Source organism: Mastigoproctus giganteus, chromosome 10 (genome assembly GCF_048544385.1).
Source record: "Mastigoproctus giganteus isolate SK-2022 chromosome 10, ASM4854438v1, whole genome shotgun sequence".
Taxonomy (NCBI): Eukaryota; Metazoa; Arthropoda; class Arachnida; order Uropygi; family Thelyphonidae; genus Mastigoproctus; species Mastigoproctus giganteus.
The window spans coordinates 158,563,248-158,586,918 of NC_143584.1; the positions used below are offsets into that span (position 1 = coordinate 158,563,248).

At 35.5% G+C, this 23,671-nt stretch overlaps 1 protein-coding gene across 2 annotated transcripts in view; it reads left to right on the forward strand.

Moving 5' to 3' along the window:
* LOC150079409 (acidic mammalian chitinase-like) overlaps positions 1 to 23,671 on the forward strand; it is an 81,659-nt gene that overhangs the window by 25,889 nt on the left and 32,099 nt on the right. For both annotated transcript variants that reach the window (XM_090382409.1, XM_090382410.1), the window contains exons 4-6: positions 2,557 to 2,866; positions 8,720 to 8,846; positions 18,244 to 18,356. In XM_090382409.1, the coding sequence (XP_090238535.1) occupies positions 2,557 to 2,866; positions 8,720 to 8,846; positions 18,244 to 18,356 (550 nt within the window). The remainder of the gene's footprint in view (positions 1 to 2,556; positions 2,867 to 8,719; positions 8,847 to 18,243; positions 18,357 to 23,671) is intronic.

The window sequence follows — 23,671 nt, forward strand, 5'->3', positions numbered from 1 at the left end:
TAGTGTTACTTTTTTGTTGAGATAATCTGGTATTATTTACCTATTGAGGTGGTGTGTGACCACCTCAATAGGCAAATGTAGAGACCCAACAGAATCCTATGACAAGTCACAGGATTCTGTTGGGTTTCTACTTTGGTATGGGTGCTAGGGCTTTCTTCTATCCTGGATATCACGATCTCGTCTGTTTTCACTTCAGCTGCTCCGAGGTTGTAGTTCTTGTACTTGCCGTTCCTCCTCCAGTTCTGGTTCTGTTGTGTCTATATTCATTGTTCTTTATAGTTGGTTGCTGACATCCTGCTTGATTTCCCCCCTTCCCCCAAGATTTCAGGAGCTATTAGGTTCTTCTTGAGGATGGTCCATCTCTGGTCTCTGCTGTTCAGTGACCTGAACAGTTGGGAAGCATTCCAACCACTTTGTGCAGTTTCATCCTGTACCTTATCGTGTCTGTCTAATTTCGTTACTTCATAGTATGCTTGCATGATGAACATATTCATTTTGATGCTCCATTTCATGCTTTGGCTTCTTCCCTCTTGGGTGGTCGCTAGTGCAGTTGTGTAGGAAGCACTTCCAGTTGGTTCGGCTGGATTGCCTTACCCTTCAGCTGTGGTAGCCATGTAGGAGATGGCACCACCTACAACACTGTCATTGGTAGGAGATTGTCTCCAACTTTTCAAACCAGCACTTCTGCTTAAACCTGATTGCGAGTGACTTTACCCTGTGCCACACTTGATGCCGTACAATCATTATTTATATTTCTCATCTTTATCCAGCTATCATCAGATTCTCTTCGAGAAACATCAATTGGGAAGCATTTAACAGCTTCATAGAAGTATATATATTAACAACTCCATCCCATACGTGCTTCCAGGGCCGAGGTCCATATGCACTTCATCCAGCTATGGAGGTGGCTCTGTTTTAGCTTTGGCATCCTTCAGTGGGTGGTAGTTTTGGCAGTGACACCAGATGATGTCACTCTCTGCCTCAGCCATCCCTTCAGCCTTGGGGGAGATAGGTCCAATGAAGCAACTTTCACATTTTTTTTCTTTTTTTTTTCTATGGTGGGAATCAAACCCGGGTCAATGATATTGGTGGTCTGGAGTTGGGACCACCAATATCATTATTATTATAAGAGAGTTTACAAGTAGTTTGATATTGTCAAATGTGTGCTGTAATGTTATTTAATTATAATACAGTGGACCCCCACTTTACGATATTAATCCATTCCAGAGACACCATCATATTGTGAAAATATCGTAATGTGAATCCAATAACACATTGATTTTGGTAATTTGCTCCAAAATGTTGGAAGTTGAAATTTTCTAAAAGGTGATTTTTATAATGGAAATTGTACATATTGATTAAAAAATGATTAAAACTAATATATTGATTAAAGCACAACACAAAAAATTACTTCAACTAAAGGATGCAAAAACAAAATACGCAACCAACACATTTACAAACGCTGCTATTGGCTGAGAGGAAGGATCATGTGGTCTGGTGAGAGACAATCGTAAAATGAATTAAGTATGCACTGGTTAACATTATCATTGGTTAGTAGAATAGGTAGCTTTATAAAATCAAATTTCAAAAATCAACTCTCAAATCTTTAAAATACACTACACTTTCATCATTATCCTATAAGAATCAGTTTTGAATGCCTTTATGATATTTTTCTAAAGCATATTTCTGGAGGTCATAACCATAAAACAATTTGCAATTTCTATTTATTGGGCTTTTCTGTTAGTACAATCTATTATAAATGGGTAGTAAACTCTCTCTTATTGCATTTGTGATAATACTAATAGCTGGAATTCTGTGAGTTTTTATGTTATTATGGTGAAATGTTTCTCCTTCCACGAAATCTTCAGTCCTATAAAAAACAAATTTTCAGAATCTTCTCTCCATTCCTATTTTTTTAAGCTTCATAAATTTGTTGCTCTGTATCTCACTTGCGCATATCATGATAGTGACAATTTGCATTCGCTGTGCTTTTTGTTATTGATTGCTTATCGTTTTTGTTTTAAATTTTACAACCCAAAAAAAATTGTCAATGAATAGAAATATCAGTTAGTTAGTATGTACATATTACAGTATTAATTAAGCTATGTACGTAAGCATAAATTAATTTTTATTTTGCTAACCTGTGGAAAATATTCTTCCAATTTTTAGTTATCATTTAATTTTGTTAATTGGTAAGGTAATAAAGTGTAAATTTGTGCTTTATATCTTTACTTTTATAGCCTGTGGATAATATTCTTCCTGTTTTTGCTTATTAGAATTGTCATTTAATAGAATTAAAGTTCAATTTGCAAACGTAATCACAATGACCGGTTCTTACTACATATCATATAGTGAACGGTTTTTTATTATGAAGAGTCCACTGTAAAGTGATGTTATTGTACAGTGAACCAATTATAAAGTGGGGGTCTTCTGTACACTGTTTTCAACTTTTAATTATCTTTTTTTTAGCATTTTATTTTATTTTTTCAGAATAATCATTTAATTATCAATATATATATATATATATATATATATATATATAAATTTTCTTTTTAGTTAACAATTCAGAAACTCCGCACTCTAGTCAACAGATTCTTCGAACCTGCTATTACATTTTACCAAGAAGTAAAACAGATCTTATGCCAGATCAGATCAACACAACACTTTGTACCCATATCTTACTAGGATTTGCCAGTGTACAGAATGGTACCATTGTTTCTCAAAGTTCTGAAGATGAGAAAATTTATTCAATGGTAACAAAACTGAAGGAGAAGACCCCTGATTTAAAAGTATTGTTATCTGTAGGTGGAGGTGACAATGCAGGTGGTTTTTCTGATGCTATATGTTCTGAAACAAAGAGGATGAAGTAAGATTTTATATTGAGTTTTAGGATTTTTCCTTATTATTTTATAATTTCTAATGTGCAAATTTCAACTAAAATTTCAAAAAATATAGTATTTTTTGGCCAAACTCATAAAAAAAATTTGTCTCTATAATTTCCCTTTTCTTTTATGTACTATGTTAATTTTATTTCCTCTGAATTTATGCTTGAATTATTCCTTTCTATTTAACTTCATTGTTTTGCATACTTACAAGGAAGGTGACAAACAGGGTCCCTCACTGTCATTTTTAAGTTACAAGTATTACAGTTTAGAAGGATTTCAAGTTAAAAGTATTTCAGTTATATCATTGCTAAACCTCTCAGTTGTAAAACAGAGGTTTAGCAATTTAAGATGGCAATTATCATCCTTGTACGGCAGTTGCTGATATCACAGTAATGTGATATCAGCGACTGCCATGCAAGGATGATAATTGCCATCTTAAATTCTGATGCCTGTACTTTGATGAATATGCCTTACCAAATTTCTTTTCCTGTAGCATTACAACTGTAAGTAGTGACATACTGTAGTTAACTCATCTGGATGCTTTCTGCTGTAAGTTGCTAATGGCAAAGCAACCAGTTGCATGTCACTGACACCAAAACCACCAAGGTATGTAATTTCAACAATCTACTCATTCCTTGTAAGGAATTGAATTGTGAGGGAATACATTTCACAATTCTGAAATCTTTTCTTGTCAGACAATTCTGGCCCCTTGGCTAAGTTTCAGTCAAGTACAATATGAGAAGTGTTTTGAAAAGTCCAGGGCCTGAGTATGAAGGGTTTATTTGAGGAGTCTGGTAACACTTTGCTTTTCAACATAGTCCCCTTTGGAGTTAATGCACTTTGGCCACAGAACCGTGGCAGTCTAGTCTGCGCAGGAATCGTAAGGAGGAAGTTGTTCTCGCCCGGACCCGCATAGGACATAGTCATTTGACTCATTCGTTTTTGCTGAGGGCTGATGACCCTCGTATGTGTGAGTCCTGTGGCACAATTTTATCTATTAGACACATTTTAGTTGAATGTCCAGATTTTAGCAATATCCGTTTTACCGCTTTTAATCATCTGACTGAGCCATATACACTCAGTCAGATTTTATCTGACAATGACAATGTGTCTGCTATTTTTAGCTTTTTGAAAGCAATAAACGTTTTTAATAGTATTTAAAATTTATATGTTATTGTTATATCTTTTATTGATTTATCTTTTTTAATTATTTATTATTAGATCTGGACATGGTGGCCTAATTAATTAGGTCACTGAGATGTTAAATTTTTATATATTACCTGGTCTTGGCGCATTATAGCCTTAGTAGCTAGTGCGCCAATAAAATCAAAACCAACCAACCAACCAACTTTGGCCACCAGTGCTACAATGTGTTGAGATTCCAGATGCAAAGAAAGTTTTCTTGTGGGCCTCCAGAAATGCAGCCACTGCAGCAGTGATGTCACCGTCCGTGTGAAAATGGATGCCAGCCAGGTATTATTTTTTTCAAATTAGAAAATAGGTGAAAGTCTGATCTGTGAATATGGGGGATGAGCCAAGATTTCAAAGCTGTACATATGCAGTGCAGCCATAGCAGAATTGTGAGCAGGTGCCTTCCCATGGTGGAACAAGACTTCTTTGGTGTTTTCACACAAATGCCTCACAAGGTCTGCATAATATGCCTCTGTGATTGTCTGACCTTATTGAAGATAATCCACTAGCAACACTCCATCACCAAAAAAAAAAATGATGCCGGCAGAAGGAATTGACTTGGCTTTTTCGGGAGGTGAAGAGCTGTGTTTCCACTGTTTGGAGTGCTTCTTTGTTTCTGGCTGAAAGTGATTGATCCATGTCTCATCCATGGTCACAAACCTTGCAAGGAAATTTGCTGGATCTGCTTGAAAACGATGCAAATGTTCACTTCACTTAACAACTCTTGTTCATTTTTGGTCTGCTGCCAACAACTTGGGACTCATTGAGCTGACACCTTTTTCATTGTGATCCTCTGTTATTATGTGGTGTACACATTCAAATGTCATGCCTAACAATGTACCGAACTGTCACTTGTCAATCACTCATCTCCACATCGTGCACAATACAAACAACTTATGCTTATGGAGTGATGGACGTTGCAGGTTTTCTGCAGTGTGGATCATTTTCCACACTCTCCCTTCCTTGATTAAATCTTCTGCCCACTCCTTAATCATAGAACAAGAAGGGGCATCCTCCTCCTCCAATGTTCTGTCCATATCCTCATGAATTGCCTTTGGCATTAGTCTTTTTTTTATTTCTTTCAAATATTGTATGACTGCATGGTAACCGATTTTGTCTATCTTATAAATGATATCTTATGTCCTCATTCAGACAACACTGTTGATTTTAAGATCTATAATTAAAAAAAAGACTATGAGACTATGAAACTTGGTGGGTTACTATTTGAAGTGTTGTACATTAAATGTAGAAATTTTTATAACTGTACCACCACCCTTTCATACTCAGGTCATGAAAATTTCAAACACCCCTTGTATATACTCAAAGAGAATTGCAAACTGTTCTCACATCTCCCTGGATCTTCAAAATCTACTATTCATAATGTTTCACATAGTACACATTGCTACAAACCTCCAGCTCTTCTGGTTTAGGTGGGAGAATTTATCTGTTAATTGTTTATGAAGAACCTTGAAATTGTGATTGTGTCATTAAATCCTCTTTCTTTCTGTTCTCACCACTTAGCACACAATCTCATTGTTTGTGTATAGCCTACTGACTGGCCATTATTGGCTGATGTATATCTCTGAATATAATTATAATTTGTATTAAACAGTGGTCAAAAATATTTGCGCTTGAGACCTAATACAGTTTTAGGTCTCAAGCGTATTAGTAGTGTTAAATGATGTAAGAAAGCAAGCTTCTACATCAAAAAACAAAAACAAAAAAAAAACTTTTCATATTGCCAGTCCATCCCCTCTAATAATTTGTCTAGTTCTTCCTTGAATCTATTGTAAATGCCTTCATTTTACCACTTGGACTTATCTTTAATATGCAATATTTGCTTCAAAACACCCAATACTTTTTCCACGGCCTGTATAAGTAAAACAACTTCCTTCCCCCCCCCATCGGAGAGGACCGCGTTGCTCTCTCCCTTTAGCGTGCAGGTGACGCCACACCCGTGAAATAGTATCACCCCGTTAGGTGCTGCCGACTAGCGGCGAAAGGTCATTAATTCAGCTAGAGCAGCGTCCTGACGCATTGTTTACAAAAAACGGGAAGAGAGATGTGACACTTTTAGGGAGAAAAGTCACCCCGTAAGAGTCATACTTTTGATGCTGACTGAATCACGTATCAGCGGAATGTTTGGTAATGTGGAGACTCACATAAAACCCCCCTGAAGCAACCCTACATGAATATGCGAAGCTCTCCTTACCCCTTCATAAATATCGTCTCTGGGTGAGTCAGGCCCTAAAGATGTTGGGCACAAACCTTTTTTCTATCCGACAAAATGAACACCTGCATAAGCAAGGGAAAAGCAAAAAGGGGTCAAACTTATATATATAGAGAACAGAACAAAGAAGGGCAATGTTGTTCGTCGGAGGTTGTCGCCAAAGCTTTTTGTTGTTGAAGTCCTGATTTTTGGCCATTGAAGATTAGAAGAAGTTTTTAGTCTTTCGATGATCCCAGAGATGATAGAACTCATGCCCAGATATGCTCTGAAGCATTTTGGTAAGTTTATCCATGTCTTAGCAAATAGAATTGCATAAAATGAACCACTAGAGAGTTATATTCCCTTTAGAATTATCACACAGGATACACCCACCTTTCTTCTCCTAGAAATAACTTTTAAAGATGTATCTTTGATATGTTTTAACTTTAAAGTAATACTATGTTGTTTACTATAATCTGACCCAATAACTACATTTGCTTATATAAATGCTGAGATAGACGAAGGACTATGCCGTTGTCCAAAGGAAAGGAAATGCTGTCTGTCTGGACTACACGAAGATACACAGATTAATTTACTTGCACAATTCTCCTTAACATATCATAACAGTAGAGCAATTGCATAATTACACTATGCTATATTTAATTTATTTTTATATGTAATGTTTTTATATGTAAAATGTATGTAATAAACCATGTTTGTTTGTTAACCTTGCCTCATGACATTATCTGGCTACACACGAACCACTGAATTAGAACTAATAAAGAATCATCGTTGCGGCCACTTCGAGGCTCTGTTATTTCAATAGAGGGTCGGAGTGGAGAATACAGCGCCTTCCAATGGATTTGCCAGTTTTTTATTCTATACATCTCAGAGTAAAGCTGAAGAACACGTGAGATATATGTCCTGATCCAAACTAGTAGACAATTGTAATAAACCTGGACTCTCTGGACAATTATTTTAGTGTGGAGCAAGCTTGCAAGACATATAGATAGCGGTGAAAGTTCCCCAGCACGCGCACACTATAACAGAGAGCCCGCAGAACACTATTCAATTTACCCACTTCCACAACTACAGATGGAAGTTTGTTCCAACAATCAACTACCTACTGGCTGAAGGCAAATTTTTCCACATCTGTGCTGCAACTAACTTTCCTCAATTTGAATTTATGCCCGTTCATGTGTGTAGCAAGAAGAAGGATGCCATCAGCATTGAGCTTATTTAATCCATTCAAAGCCTTAAACACCTCAATCAGATCTCCTTGCAGGAGCCTAGTCTGAAACCTTTTCCTGGCAAGAGCACCCTTTTGCTCCCTTCTCTAATCTCATTACTCTTCTCTGCGCTTGTTCCAACACATCTGCATTCTTCCTAAAATAAGGCTTCCAAACCTCTGTGCAGTACTCAAGATGTGACCTAACCATTGCCTTGCACAATGGGATAATCGCCTCCTTATCCCTGCTGGCAAAATTCCTGTGTCATTGACAGAACACCATGAGCTGCCCTGACAGCCCACTTGCACTGCTCAGAAAACTTCATATCTGACTGCACAATTACCTCTAGCTCTTTCATTCTTCACTACCCTGAGTGTTGTAACACATGGTATTATTCTTGGATCACTGCTACCCTTATGCTGTACCTTCTATTTGTCAATATTAAACTGCAGTTGCCACTTCTCTCAGCCCATCTGTCTAATTTTTCTAGCTCTTGTTCCAGTAGCATTTCCCAATTGTCATTTACCACCCTATGTGTTATCTGCAAACTTAAACATTAAGCCTGATATGCTTTTATCAATATCATTAATAAATACAGAAAATAACAATGGACCTAGCATTGAACCTTGAGGAACTCCACTAATAATAGTAGTCCAAGAAAAGTAGTGTCCATTGATAACCACTCTGTCTTCTCCCACCTAATTATCCCTTTATCCATAGCAGTAATTTGTCCCTAATGCCATAGTGTTATTTATGCTGTCAATAACTGCATAAATTACTTATCATTGATTAGGCAATGGTCAGCTGTGGCAACATTCATTGTTTATTGTATAGTTTTGTGGATTTACATTCTAGTTTTAGCAACACAGTTTACATTTATTAATGAAGAAATTTATGCATTTCCTTTGTGAAAATGGGAAAAAAAATGTAGGAATCAGGACTGGAACATTATAATGTACAGAAATGTACAATAACTGTTGTAGATCTTTTGTTTCTGCATTGTCACAATTTGTTTAAATATTAATTTTTTTAAATTCTGCACCCATACAATAATTTTTTTTTTTTTCTTTAAGTATTTATTACAGATAATGGTAATATGGTAGTGGTTTATCCTTTCTTTTTTAAAATAAAATGATTTATTTAGTTTCTTTATTTGCCCCTTCCCCCAAATAATAAAATACAACTGTTTTTTGTTCTGCTTTTAGATTTATTTCGTCCATTCTATTCCTTTTGAACAAACATAATTTTGATGGACTTGATGTTGATTGGGAATTTCCTGCTTGGGCTGGATCACCTCTAGAAGATAAACCAAACTTTGTGCTCTTTATGAAGGTAATATATATTTTTAACTAATTATATTTGACAAAGAATTTTTGCTTTTCTCTTGTACCTTCAGATCAAAAGTTGTAGATTAAAGGAAATTGATTCCAAAATACCAAAAATGCCCATTTGAAATGAGTCATTCATTTTAAAATACCTTAATGAAACATAATGTATTACGTGCATTCTACTTTCTTAGAGATGTTTACCACTCACTCAGAGTTTTTTTATAGTCCATTTTGCTTTTCCATCTTGAATATGTCTTGATGAAAGCATTCCCCTTGCTCATCACTTATCCCTTCCAAATTTTGAGGAGAAACTGAGATGGGAATGAAGGAAATGAAAATTGCATCAGAGATTCATAATTATCTTCTTTCCTTCTTCAAAGAAATCTATACACAACTGCTTTAAACAGTTGTCAAGCTGCTAGTTCAGTGTCCTGTACCTTTGTTTCAAATATCATCTTTGAGGAGTTTCTTTATTTGAGGTCCATTGAAAATTCCTTCTCTTAGTTTTGCTAAATTGGGAACACTTCTGTTAGGTAGCAGAATCTGCTTCCTTCTTTATCCAGAGCTTTAATGAAATTCTTCATTAATCCAACCTTTATATGTAAAGGTGGAAGAAGAACCTTTTGTGATTTAACCAGTGTTTTATATTTCCTCTCCCTCGTAAAAATCCTTTCTCCTTTTCCTGCTGCTTCATAATATGTTTTGTGTTGCACAACTGTCCCATACAAAAAAAAACAATAGTATTTTGTGAAACCTCCGTAGACCAGTGAATAACCCAGTTACCTCAAGACCATCACAGACATTCCAAGCAAAGTCATGATACATTATTGCACTCAGGATCTTTGGACATACTTTTATATAGTCATTTCAAGCCAACAGCATAAAGTAGAAGAACTAGGTTATGTTCACCATCCAGTTCATTCAGAAGATCACTAATATCTTTACAGAAACACATACAGTCTTCCATAATGAAATATTTTGAAAATACTTTGTGACATTTTCGATTTACTGTGATTTTAGTTCCTACTTCAAGTAACTTTCACTACTGGTAACCTAACCTAGAAATGAGGGGTTCTACTTGCTCTTTAGGTAAGTTTAATTCAAATAAGTCATTCTCTTCTTGCTTAATTAAGTTTGGCACATTATAATTTTCAGTTGGTAGTCCAAATCTATTGAAGTGGACAGTCCAGCAAAATCTGCAACACAAGAATCCTCCCTGTATTCATCACTGCCACTTGCTTTACCCCACAATTTTGAGAGATATGGTATTGGCAGTTTGTCATTATGGAACAGGCCTTATTGCATAAGATATTTGATGCTGTGCTTGATTTTTCTGGACATCCCTAATATTTTTGTCATGCACAAATAACTACCATCAATGTGGTTGTGTGGTCTCATCACACCTTAGGAACATCAAATGGCATACTTTTAATTTTTCCATATGGCCACATCCTCAGATTTGTGGTGCATATAATACAGCACATATTTGGAGCCCAGGTTTTGTCCTGATAACCATCTGAAATCTTACAACCAAAGTACAAAGAATATGCATGCTGAGTAATACTGTAGATTTTCTTCCTCTGAGCTTTTGTTGTAAACCATGTCCACATGTAGCAGAAATTGTCAGGGTGGTTGAGACACTTTCTTTGCTTTTGCTTAAACATTTTAACAATATAATGCTAAGAAAAGCACACAAAATAAACAAACAACATGCAGTAGACATGCAAATAAACTGTATACATACTTGCACTACAACTGTCGTTCCATTAGTGAAAGGTAGAAGTGGGAGGCCGACAGACAAGGTTGAACATGTTAATCCTCCCCATTGTTGCTGTTATCTATGAGCACAGTAGATCCCTAAATTTCTGTAAGATATACATATTATGGGTAAACACTGAAACTTTTTTATATAGAAATTGTGATGTGAAGTGAAATTTTAAGAATTATATTTGGAATCTGTGCATAAAAATTAATGACAAACAGCTGATGTTGTTAGTGGAGGTAAAAATCGTGTTAGCAAGTGTTATTAAGAACTTAGTTTTCAGTCAGATACTTCACTGAAACTAAGGCTTGAGGATTTTTTAATGTACAGGAAGTTTTTTTTTGGACTATACTCTGATATGACAAGAGTAGCAAATATTATTATTATTATTTTTTTTTTACTGCTTCATTGCTATTCCTGTTGTAAACTCGCATGCAGTTGGCTTTGTGACAGAGCTAATATTAGCTCTTGTTCGTTTACACTAATCACAATTAACACTTGGCCTTTTAAAACATTTTCAAAACTCTTCCCCAAAATGATACACTTTGTATACTTCAACCCAATGAGACCTGTGTACTTCAACATTAAACAAAATATGACAATAACAAAAGTTGAACTGTTTATCAAAGTAAGAGTCCAGGACAAGTTTACCAAAAGAGCTTGGCATGTCACATTCTGTGTACTGTCACTGTTGCCAATGAGTTTCCTATTTTCCCTTTTTTCTTACTTTCCCTCATCTAGTTTATCTTAATGAAACTTAAGTCTGTTTTCTTTATTTTAGTTGAAGAAAATAGGGACCAACTAATAAAATATTTATATTTACAATTTGCAGGTAAAAGAAAATGTGCTTGTTTGACAAATGCAACTTTAAGACACAAATACTGTTGATCTCAGGTAGCCTTGGCTGTATTGCAGCTATTGCTGAAGCTGATTCAGTAAAAATACCGGTGAGCAACATGCTGCTGTATCAGAGTACAGTCCATAAAAACCCTCTTTGTATAATTAACATATTATTCAAAAATATGTGAAAGTAGTACCACATTTTTTTTAAATTCCCTTGTTTGTAAGAATAAAATAATAATAGGATTTTAACCATCAAGTGGGTTTTGTCAAAAAAAAATTTTACAAAAAGGCATAGCACGCTTTATACATCATTCAGTATTTTTTTTTGTTTTTTTGGAATAAAGACTAGAAATAATTTAAAACTGTGCATTTTGAAATTTTATTCACTATTCTTAAATTGCAACAGATGGACCAATAATGCTTGTCTAACGACATTAGCATTAGTAGAGGCATATGATACAAGAAAGCAAGCTTATGCAGCATCAGCCAAAAAAAAAAAAAACATGCTCCCATTTCATCCCTCCATTCGTTCCAAGTACCTGTCCAGCTCAGCCTTAAATTTATTTAGGCTATCAACTTCCACAACAAAGGATGGAAGTCTGTTCCACCAACCAAACTTCCGCACATCTATCCTACATCTGTCTTTCCTCAATTTGAATTTATGCCCTCTCAAATGATTATTCTGAGCAAGAGGAAGAATCCCATCGGCATTGAGCATGCTCAAACCATTCAAGGCTTTATACACCTCTATCAGATCACCTCGCAGGTGCCTAGTCTCCAGACACTGTAATTTGCAAAATATAAGCCTTTCTTCATAAGAGCAACCCTTTGTTCCATTCACTAATCTTGTTGCCCTTCTCTGTACTCGTTCCAACAGTTCTACATCCTTCTTAAAATGAGGCCTCCAGACCTGTATACAGAACTCAAGGTGTGGCTTGACCATTGCCTTATATAAGGAGATAATCACCTCCTTATCCCTGCTAGAAAAATTCCTGTATATCATTGACAAGACACTATGAGCTACTCTTGCAGACTGTCTGCACTGCTCAGAAAACTTCATATCTGCCTGCACAATTACCCCCAGGTCCTTTTCGTTCTCTACCACTATCAGCGTAGTAACACAGAGTTGATACGTCACTCTGGGGTTGCTGCTTCCCTTATGTAGTACTTTACATTTGTCAATGTTAAACTTCATTTACCACCTCTCAGCCCATCTGCTGAACTTTTCTGGATCCTGTTGCAGCAGCGTACTGTCATTAGTGTTCTTAACAATCCTGCCAACCGTCGTGTCGTCTTCAAACTTGGACATTAAGCTTGATATACCATCATCAATTCATTTATAAATAGAGAAAACAACAATGGACCCAATACTGAACCCTGAGGGACTCCACAAATAACATTAGTCCATGATGAGCAGTGTCCATTGATTACCACTCTGTCTTCTCCCACTCAACCATCCCTTTATCCATAGCAGCAATTTGCCTCCAATGCCACACTGCTCCAATTTGTGCAGCAGTCTTCCATGTGCAACAGTATCAAAAGCCTTTCTAAGATCCAAATATATAATATATCAAAGTTATTCCCTGCATCCAGTTCCTTTGTGACCACATCATAGTATCCAATCAAATTGGTCAGGCAAGACGTTTCCCTTAACAAAACCATGCTGTGTCCGAGCTATAACTGAAGTCTTGTCTAGATGATCCTGCAGTGCTTCTTTAACCAGTGCCTCCATTAATTTTTTTCGGCTGACACCACAGCCAAATCAGCAACTCCCAATAATAATCGCTGCCTGTCAGTGCCCTATTCAGACTACAGGCAAATAATACACCAAAAGATACACTCCCAATGGCAGGATCCGTGGAATAGACAGACTACGAATAAATTATATCGTATAAAGCTTGTAATTGAACCGTGGCAGTCTAGTCTGCACAGGAATCGTAAGGAGGAAGTTGTTCTTGCCCGGACCCGCATAGGACATAGTCACTTGACTCATTCATTTTTGCTGAGGGCTGATGATCCTCCTATGTGTGAGTCCTGTGGCACAATTTTAACAATCAGACACATTTTAATTGATTGTCCAGATTTTAGCAGTATCCGTTTTACCGCTTTTAATCATCTGACTGAGCCGTATACACTCAGTCAGATTTTATCCGACAATGACAATGTGTCTGCTGTTTTTAGCTATTTTAAATCAATAAAGGTTTTTACTTGTATTTAAAATTTATATGTTATTGTTATTTCTTTATTGATTTATCTTTTTTACATTTTATACCTTTGTTATTTTATATCATATCTTGACATGGTGACCTAAGTAATTAGGTCAGTGAAATTTAAATTTTTATATATCACCTGGTTTTGGTGCATTAGCCTTAGTTGCTAATGCGCCAATAAAACAGAAGAACCAACCAACCATTAATTTTCCTGGAATAGAAGTTAAACTAACAGGTCTATAATTATTTTTTGTTACCCTTTGATCCTCCTTTGTGAATTGGGGTCACATTTGCACATCTTCAGTCCAAGGGTACCTCTCCTGAGTCCAAAGAAGCCCTCATAATTATGGCTAAGGGTTTGCTTACTTCCTTTGCTGCCTCCTTTAATATAACTGGATAGATCCCATCCACCCCAGGTGCCTTTTTTATGTTTATCTTCAACAATTTCTCCTCCACTTTCCTCTCAGTTATTACAAAATCATCCAGCTCACTGCCAGAGTTTAACTCACCTCTGGCATTCCCCTCCCTGAATAACTCCTCATGGGTGAATGTAGATGCAAAATACTCATTTAGTTTGTTAGCCACCTGAGCAGGATCATCAACAGTTGAACCATCAATATCCAGTGGACCAGTCTGATTCATCCCTTTCCTTCTAGAGTTCACATAGGTAAAGAACTTTTGTTGTTTTTCTTTGCATCCTTTGCCAAGGATTTCTCATAATCTGCCTTTGCTCGCCTAATCTCCTTTGTGACTTGGTTACAGACCAGCTTATATCTATCATAGGCTTCCATGTCACCCACTAATTTATGTATCCCATGCATTTTTCTTCTCTGCCACATGTCTCATTAGTTCATCTGACATCCATTTAGGCCTTGAACAATATTTCTTAGTTGGTATGTAAGGCCTAGTAGCTTCCAAGATTAAATTCTTTGAATGCTTCCCATTTTGAATTTGCTGTTGGTAACATCATCAGTTGGTCCCACCGTATAGAATTTAAATTAAACAACCACTTTATGAAAGCAAAAACTCTTCCCTTTACTCCTGATGGTAGTTACCTCTTTGAGTTAATTCAACTTCAGCACACTGTGATCACTGACACCTAGTGGTTCTCTTATCTGCAGATTCATAATGCATGAAGAATCACTACTGATAATCAGATCAAGAGTATTACTCCTTCTAGTTGCCTCCCGAACATGCTGATGTAGAAAACAATCATACAATAAATCCACAAAAGCCTTGCTAGCGTGTGAGTGACCAACCCAAAAATTCCAGTCAATATCTGGGAAATTAAAATCCCCCATTATAAGACTCTCTGATTTACTGGCCCACTCTATTTTCCTGTACAGTTCCTTATTATACTCATCAGAGCCATTAGGCCTATAACACACTCCTACTCTCAATTTTGATCTCCCAATGCTTATGTCACACCAAACTGACTCAACACTGCACTATCCAGCGATGTTGACTCGCTTCACTTCCGTGGATTTTGTTTCTTAACTAATAGCATAACCCCTCCTCCCTTCCTTTGTTTATCCTTCCTGTACACATTGTACTCCCTAAATTCCAGTTCTGCATTCCCTGTATGTGTGTGACGCCACATCTCTGATATCCCAACAATATCTGCCTTTGATGTTCTGAGCAATACCTCAAATTCATCAAATTTATTTACCACACTCCTAGCATTGGTATACATGCACCTGTTCCTATTCTTAGCTACTCTGACACAATCCATGTGTTTACTTGTACTGCATTGACTCTCAGCAGTCTCCGAAATACCCTGCATCTTGTTTTCCAGACTGCTGCTCATCCCATTAGAAGCCACTGCCACCTCTGCCAGTGGCTACTGTTAATCTATTAGTCCTTATATCCCCCCAAGCTAGCAGTTTTCCGACCCACCTAACACTGCCTCGATAGCATCAGCAAATATTCTTGCACCCTTTCTATTTAAGTGTATCCCATCCCTGTAGAAGCAGTCTCTCCTGTTAATAAGTACAGTCCAGGCTGAAAAAAGTTCTACCCCTCGAGCCTTGTACAATTTTTCCAGGGCCGAATTTATCGACAAGGCTCTCATCATATACTCCCTCCTATCGTGTCTGGGCAGAATTGCAGACACTTTCAAATTCCAACCCTAATTCATGGCTTTTTTTTTTTTTTTATGTGAACCCCAAACATGAGAGGTATTAGAACCAATAGTACTTAGTACCGTGCTTGGGTTGGAGGTTGAGATGACGAAAGAAGATATTTATTGACATTGGACTTGAACTTCTGTAGATTGTAATTTTCAGGAAATACGTATGAAGGAAGGTTGTTCCAGAAAACGACAGTTGAATGAATAAATGAGGAAGATGAAAAGTTGGTTCTGTGGGTTTGAAGTTGGACAGTAAATGGATGTTGGCTGGTGGCGGCACGTATTTGGACTGTTTTGAAAGAGAGAGCGGGAATTATAGAAGCCAATTCAGAAGAACAGTGCCCATGGAAGTATCTGTAGAAGAGGCATGCAGCAGAAACAGTACGTCTATGAGAAAGCGAGTGGAAAGACTCTGTTAGAGATGAATCATTAATTAACCTAACTGCCCTCTTCTGAATGGAATCAAGAAGCCTGAGAGAGGTTTTGGGGACACCACCCCAGATGTGGGAACAATATTCCCTGGCAGGGCGGATTTGCGATTTATACAGAGTGAGAAGCTGTTTGGAAGAAAAGTAACGGCGAGAGCGAAAGAGAAAACCAAGTTTTTTAGATGCAGAGGAAGCAATATTTGTAATGTGCTTGTGCCAAGAGAGAGAGAGATTAGAAGTCAGGGTAATCCCCAAAAGAGATATATCATTTTGCCTAGAAATCGGAGTGTCACTAAAGATAAGCATAGGAGCTGAAGAATCCTTTTTGCGAGATATTTTTTTTATTTTTTTATTTTTTATGAAAACCCCAGCTGATTGAGCAGGACAAGTTTTCTCAAAATGGAAAGTGGAATGCAAGAGGAAAAGAGTGGGGGAAAGAACTGAACCTTGTGGGACACCGGCATTAGTGGAGAAGTTGGAAGACAGAGCTATCTACCATCAGCCTCAGTGACATATTTTCAACAGTGACATATTAGATAGCATGATAAATACACCATGTAATATATCTTTGTGGAAATAAAAGAAAGTAAGAATAAAGCAATTTAAAATAAAGGTACTTTGTTATATTTTAAATAATGAATAAAGTGACGTAAAAAAGAAATTACACAAGTGGGCATGCAGTGTGTTTTGTACCCAATGAGATCTGATTTTTTTATAACCATAGTTTGCCAAAATTGGTGATGCAATTAACATTCAAACTATAATGAAGGAATATTAAAATTTGCATTGATTTTCCCTTAATACAGAGTTTAATTTTTGTTATTTTTTATTTATTTTTTTTTTTATTTTTTTTTTTGGCATACTTGTTGGATGGTTAATAGGAATGTAAAAGTTTAAAATACAGTATATTTTGGCATAAACTACAGGATAAACCTTAAGATGTATTATCTTAAAAAAGAAATTAAGGTGTTGAGAGGATATTAGCTGACTAGCTGTTTATAAAAAATAATGAATTTAATATAACATTAATTAAGCCATGTGAGTTGGTATAAAGTGAATTTTATTTTGGACAAATGGTTACAGTTTACTATTAATTAGCTAAAATTCTCATACAGTACAACCACCTAACAACTTCCAGTGTCTAGATTCAGTGTGAATCCTTTCAAGAGGCCAAATCAAGAATGAAATATTATTCTGGCTTCATTCCTTCTTTTTATAGCTTGACTGATAGGACTCAATGATGAATCCAGAAACTGCTGTTTAAGTGGTTGTAACTGCATGTGTAGTTTTAGTTCACTGATGATAAATTTTAACATTTCCCAACATTTGCATATATAACAACTCATGCAGTTTAATTTGTATCATTCTTTTTTCACATTAATTCTTTATCCTCAAAAGTATTTAATGTTTTGCATTCATTGTCATTATTGGGCGTAATTGTATGAATAAAATTCTTATCAAACAATAACTCCTCAAGAAGGAATGCCAAAAATACTCTTATTATTTGAAAGTCAAATCAAAAATTTCATTGAAATTTATTTTGAGGATGTTTTTATCTTTTATGTTGCATGTTATATGAAATGTCATATGTTACACAGTACTATTTGACAGTTTTTAAACTTCATTACTTGCTTTTAATGTGCTTGAATAAACTTTGTGCTTGTTTACCGACTTACCACTTGCTTTTTTGAATGCCACCAACGTAGATTTGAAGAATATGTGCATTCACATCTTTTTATTTTGATTGTTTTAGTATGATCAACATTTGTCTCTTTCACATTATTAATTTACACATTGGAATATGTTTAAATATTTCAATATACAGTTAAGGTGATTTATTTTCTAGCTTAACACATTTTATAGATATGATGAGCTGAGAGTAGTAATGAGTTTTGTTTACTGCTAGAGAATAATGCAGACTTAACAGAATTTCATTTGAAATTATAATTATTCATTTCATTAGCATTTACATTTTACTAGCAAAAAGTAAGTGGGTAATTAAAATTACTTTTACTTTTACTTTTCCTCAGGATTTCAAAGCTGCAGCAAGTGGAATAAAAAACTTGCCATTTTTGTTATCTGTAGCAGTTGCAGCCACAAAACCTATAATACAGGCATCATATGATATTCCAGGGATGGCAAAGTAAAGTAAACTTTTTATTTTTAAAATACACAAGTGAATTAAATTATTGAATCAGGCACTCTTTATAATTTTGTCAAAAACATGTACTGATATTAAATGAAAGAATTAAAATTAAAGCTTTCACCTGATATATAATATGCTTCTTTATTCTGCAACATTTTACAGATTAGCATTAGTAGAGACATAAGTTGCAAGAAATCAAGCTTATGCAGCATCATCCAAAAAAAAAACCCCTCCATTCGTTCCAAATGCCTGGCCAACTCAGCTTTAAATTTATTTAGGCTATCAGCTTCCACAACAAAAGATGGAAGTCTGTTCCACCAATCAACTACCCACTGGTTAAAGGCATATTTCTGCACATCTATGTAGAATAGATGTGCGAACTATCTTTCCTTAATTTGAATCTGAGCAAAAGGAAGAATCCCATCAGCATTCAACTTGCTCAACCCATTCAAGGCTTTATATACCTCAATCAGATCACTTCTAAGGTGCCTATTCTCCAGGTGCTGCAATTTGCAGAACTTAAGCCTTTCTTGGTAAGAACACCCCTTTGTTCCCCTCACCAGTCTTGTTGCCCTTCTTTGGACTCTTTCTAGCAACTCTACATTCTTTCTAAAATGAGTCCTCCAGACCTGTACACAGTACTCTAGGTGTGGCCTGACCATTGCCTTGTATAATGGGATAATCATTTCCCTGTCCCTGCTAGCAAAATTCCTATATATCATTGACAAGACTATGATCTGCTGGCGCATAATAGCCACTGCTGCTAATGTGCCAGTAAAATTTCAAACCAAATCAAACCATGACCTGCTCTGGCAGCTCCTCAGCACTGCTCAGCGAACTTCATATTTAACTGCACAATTTACCCCCAGCTTTTTCACTTTCCACTTCTCTGAGTGTAGTACCACTCAGAGAAGTGGAAAGTGGTTATTGCTACCCATATGCAGTACTTTGCATTTGTCAATGTTAAACTTCAGTTGCCGCTTTTCAGCCCATTTGCCCAACATCTAGATCCAGTTGGAGTAGCATACTGTCTTTACTGTCGTTAACAACCCTGCCAACCTTTGTATCATCTACAGACTTGGATATTAAACCTGATATACCTTCATCAATATCATTGATAAATATACAAAACAACAATGGGTCCAACACCGAACCCTGGGGAACTCCACTAATAACATTTGTCCACGAAGAGCAGTGTCCATTAATTACCACTCTCTGTCATCTCCCACTTAACCATCCCTTTATCCCTTATAGCAACTTGCCCTCAATGCCATACCTCTTCAATTTCTACAGCAGTCTTCCATGTGCAACAGTATCAAAAGCTTTCGTGAAATCCAAGTATATGATATCAAAATTAGTTTTGGTATTCAGTTCCTTTGTGACCATATCATAGTATCCAATCAAATTGGTCAGACAGTTGATGAAAGAAGTTTACTTTATAGAATATGTTCAGTATTTTCTTTTAGAACCTTCAGTTTTTTAATCACATGCAGTTACACTACTTAGGAACAAGTCTTGTTGCTCATCTCTGATCCTATGAAATCCTTGTAAGCTGATAAAAGCTTTTGCATGTATAATGTCATTTGTTTCTGGCTTGATTTTTTTTCTATCATAATCTGTAATGAACTTTAAATTTAAAAAGTCATTACAGATTAAGTGTTAGTCAGATACAATTTCAGAATCTGAAAGAGAGAATTTATTTTGCTTTTACATAGTGATGCTCAAACTGTATAAAATTCTGTATAATGTGGTGGGGGATTAACATAATTTCAACTATACTCTTAACCACTTGAGGTTATATAAGCTGTTTATTGTAATATAACCATCTTGTAATATAAAGTAATCATTATAAATAATGAGCCGACCGGGCTAGCTGGGTGAGTAAAGTGCCTGCCTGGCAACCCAAAGGTTGCGGGTTCGAATCCCGCCTTGGGCTTGGATCAAAGTACTGCAAAAACCTTGGGAGGTGCATTATGGCCATAGAAGCCGATGCGCCAACAACTACCAAAAAAAATAAATAATAAATAATGAGAACTTGTCTATAATGTCAAAATTAATTTTGTTAAAAAATCCATTTAAATTATGCTATTTTAACCTTGGCCAGCAATGTCATTTCAGTATTGCCTACCTCTGTTATGACATCAAATTTACTGAACTGACCAGCAATATGTATTTTAGAATGCATAAAACATTTATTCATTGTCCACTGTTGTTTTTCAAATACTAATCTGCTGTTTCTCAGATATTGTATTCTTTATAAATCTGAGATTACACCACAGTAAACAATGAATTGTTACTTACAATAACCAACTTATTGTAGTCAGCAAGCAGTCTAGGACATTCATTATGGAAAAAGCTGGCATGGACCTTTCTACCCGTTGCTGATTTTGTAGGAAAAAGCCCTGAAAAAAACTCTTGAGACATCAGTAAATTGTTAATTCAACAATTGTATGGACTCTCAGGATGGAATTCTGCTAATTTGCTGGAAACCTTCATTACAGTTTTCTTCAGTTGACTACATAGTTTTTCTTCAGTATGAACAGAATGCCATTGTGTCGTAAGTTCTCTTCAGAATTGAAAATTATTTCATTGATATATATGTAGAACATTGGGGTGATTGTCAAGAATTATAGTGGTCCCCTCAGTGCTGTAGCCAAGTTTGAGATATTTTATAGAATATGTTCAGGTATTTTCTTTTAGAACCTTCTTCAGTTTTTTAATCACATGCAGTTACACTACTTTGATTTTTGCGATTCAGCCAAAGGCTGTTTTCAAGTGTAGTTAAAGGGCTTGCAAAGAGACTAAGGTGCAGGAACTCTTATATTAATCAGTTTTTGGATGAACTCTTTATTTCTAACAGAAAATAGTAAATTAGATGAATTTTGGGAATTAAATGATGAAGACTGCCCCATATAGGATCTTGGTTTTTTTTTGCATAGGATTAATTTAATTGCCAAATTTTGAAGCATATAGTGTAGGCATTTTTGATTATTTCTTCATTTTTTTTTTTTTTATCCTGACTACTAATATTATAAGGACTTTAAAACTAAAATGTTATTTTCATAATGGCAGCAGTTATTTTTAATATCCCAAAATTGAAAGCTTATAGCATGGGCATTTATGAATATTTTTCTTCTTCTTTTTTTTCTTTCTTTCTTTCTTTATTGTTTCTTTTTGTATTTCTTTTTTTCCTGGTCAGTAATCCTATAAACGGTATATCTGATATATCACACTCATAATCAAATAGTTATAAAAAAAAAAAAACACAAATCTAAATGGTTGTGTGGACTAAATTCATCTTTGCATCAACTTTAGAAACTTATAATGTGGCCGCAAAGATTTTTCATTAATTAATATATATATTTTTTTGTTTCTAGCAAAAGAATATCAAAAGGAAGATTCTGTAAATGTTTAATTAACTGCATTTGAAAAATAGCATTTAACCCATTTGTGGTTGCACGGAGCAACTTGCAGTTCTTTACGTGGTAATTTTTTTTGCCATAGCTCAAGTCAGTGCAGTGTGTATTAGATCAGGTTGAAAATGTGATACAATGTTGCCAAACCTTATGACTTCCATTGGATTAATAATGTAATTTGATATCCCTTCTGAAAGTCTAATGGTGTGATCTTGGGCACTCTTGCACCATCTAGCAGCCTCATAAAAATTATCAAAAAGATATGTCTTATGGGAAATATGAAATAATTGCATAAAAAATAACCAAACTTGCTGTAAAATAGTTAGAACATTAGAACTAAACTTTTTTTTTTTTTTTTTTTTTATATAACACTCCCAGCATAGGTGAGACTGTCTTGCTAATTGTTGGCAAACAGTGGGAAAGTTTTATACTATGGGGTGGGGGGGGGACAGCTTGTCTCTCCTGCTTTCATATGGATCAAGAATCTTATCTTTTGCTTATATGATGATCACTTTCAAAAACCTGACATTCTAAGTAGAATCCAATTATAGTGTTTACAGATTTTAAGTTGTTCTTTTAGCATTGTGCACAGTAAATCAAATTGGAGAACAATGAAAATTCAGGCATTTCAACTTTCACAAAGTGAAATCAGTTTTTAATTTCTTAAAGGAATACGGATAATTCTTAGACCTTGTGTGGTATTTCCTGTATTGCATTTTCAGTGAATGAATTGATGTTCTTGTTGCACCAACTACTTCATGGACTAAGGTTAGTGTGATATGTGTTAAGCTATAACTTTCAAAAGTTAAAGACTAATTTCGCTCCATGCAAGGGCGCCTCCGTAGCCAGGTGGGCAGGAGCAGCAGTGCATAGCACATGCTTCTTGATTAGACTGGTGTTCGAGCCCGTGATCACCAAATATGGAGGATGTGGAAAGGTCAGGGAATGACCACCGCATATCCCCGGTGCAATATGGCCTTAGTTGCTAATGCTCCTAAAAACCAAATAAACAAACAACAACAGCTCCATGCAAGTTGAATGCTCAGACTTTTTGCTATTCTCCATTTACAGATTTTCCCATGCAGTGAAGAAATAAATATTCAAAATGAGAATCATTATGGGAAAAGATTTACTGGCATTATTGATGAATCAGAAGAAGTATTTAAATAATTGTTTAATAGTTCATTTGGCTTGTTAATAGACTTCTATTAACATACCATTCAATCTACAGCCTCTTCTTTGGAAATTATTTATTTAAAAGTCATTCTACCTCGTAGCATGAGGCCTTTCCCCTTAAATACTTTATAGTTTACAAGGGGACTTAAGCTTGAAGAGGTGTCACAAAGTTGCAATTATTGGTTTTTACATGACTAACTAAACTTCTAATTTTAATAAATTGCTTTTACATATATCAAAGGAAAACCTTTAGTAAAATGAAGAAAAATCAGAACTAAATTGCTAAATTTTCAACATTTTCTTGAATAATGTTTTTCTGTGGCTTAATATTTTATTGTTCTGTATGTTAATATTCTGTTAATTCGTAGCTTCTATTGATAAGCTTGCATTTGCATTAATATACTTAAATTTAAAATGTAGTATTAGAATGGCCAAGTCATTTTAAAGCAGCAAGGAAGTTGACCTTTTCTGTATTTGTCAAAAAAAAAGTCCAATCACTCATTATTTTCCCTTTGCAAAAAAAAAAAAAAGTGAGTAATTTCTGCTTTGAATGTAACCAGACTTGCCTCTTCAGCCACCTTGATAGATGATTATAATAATCTGCAATATACTATGTAAAGAAAGTTAATCAGTTTCTTCTACCAGTGAAAATATACCTACCTCTTTCATTTTATTGATCCCTACCAGAGCCTTATATACCCCAATCAGGAATCAGGTCCC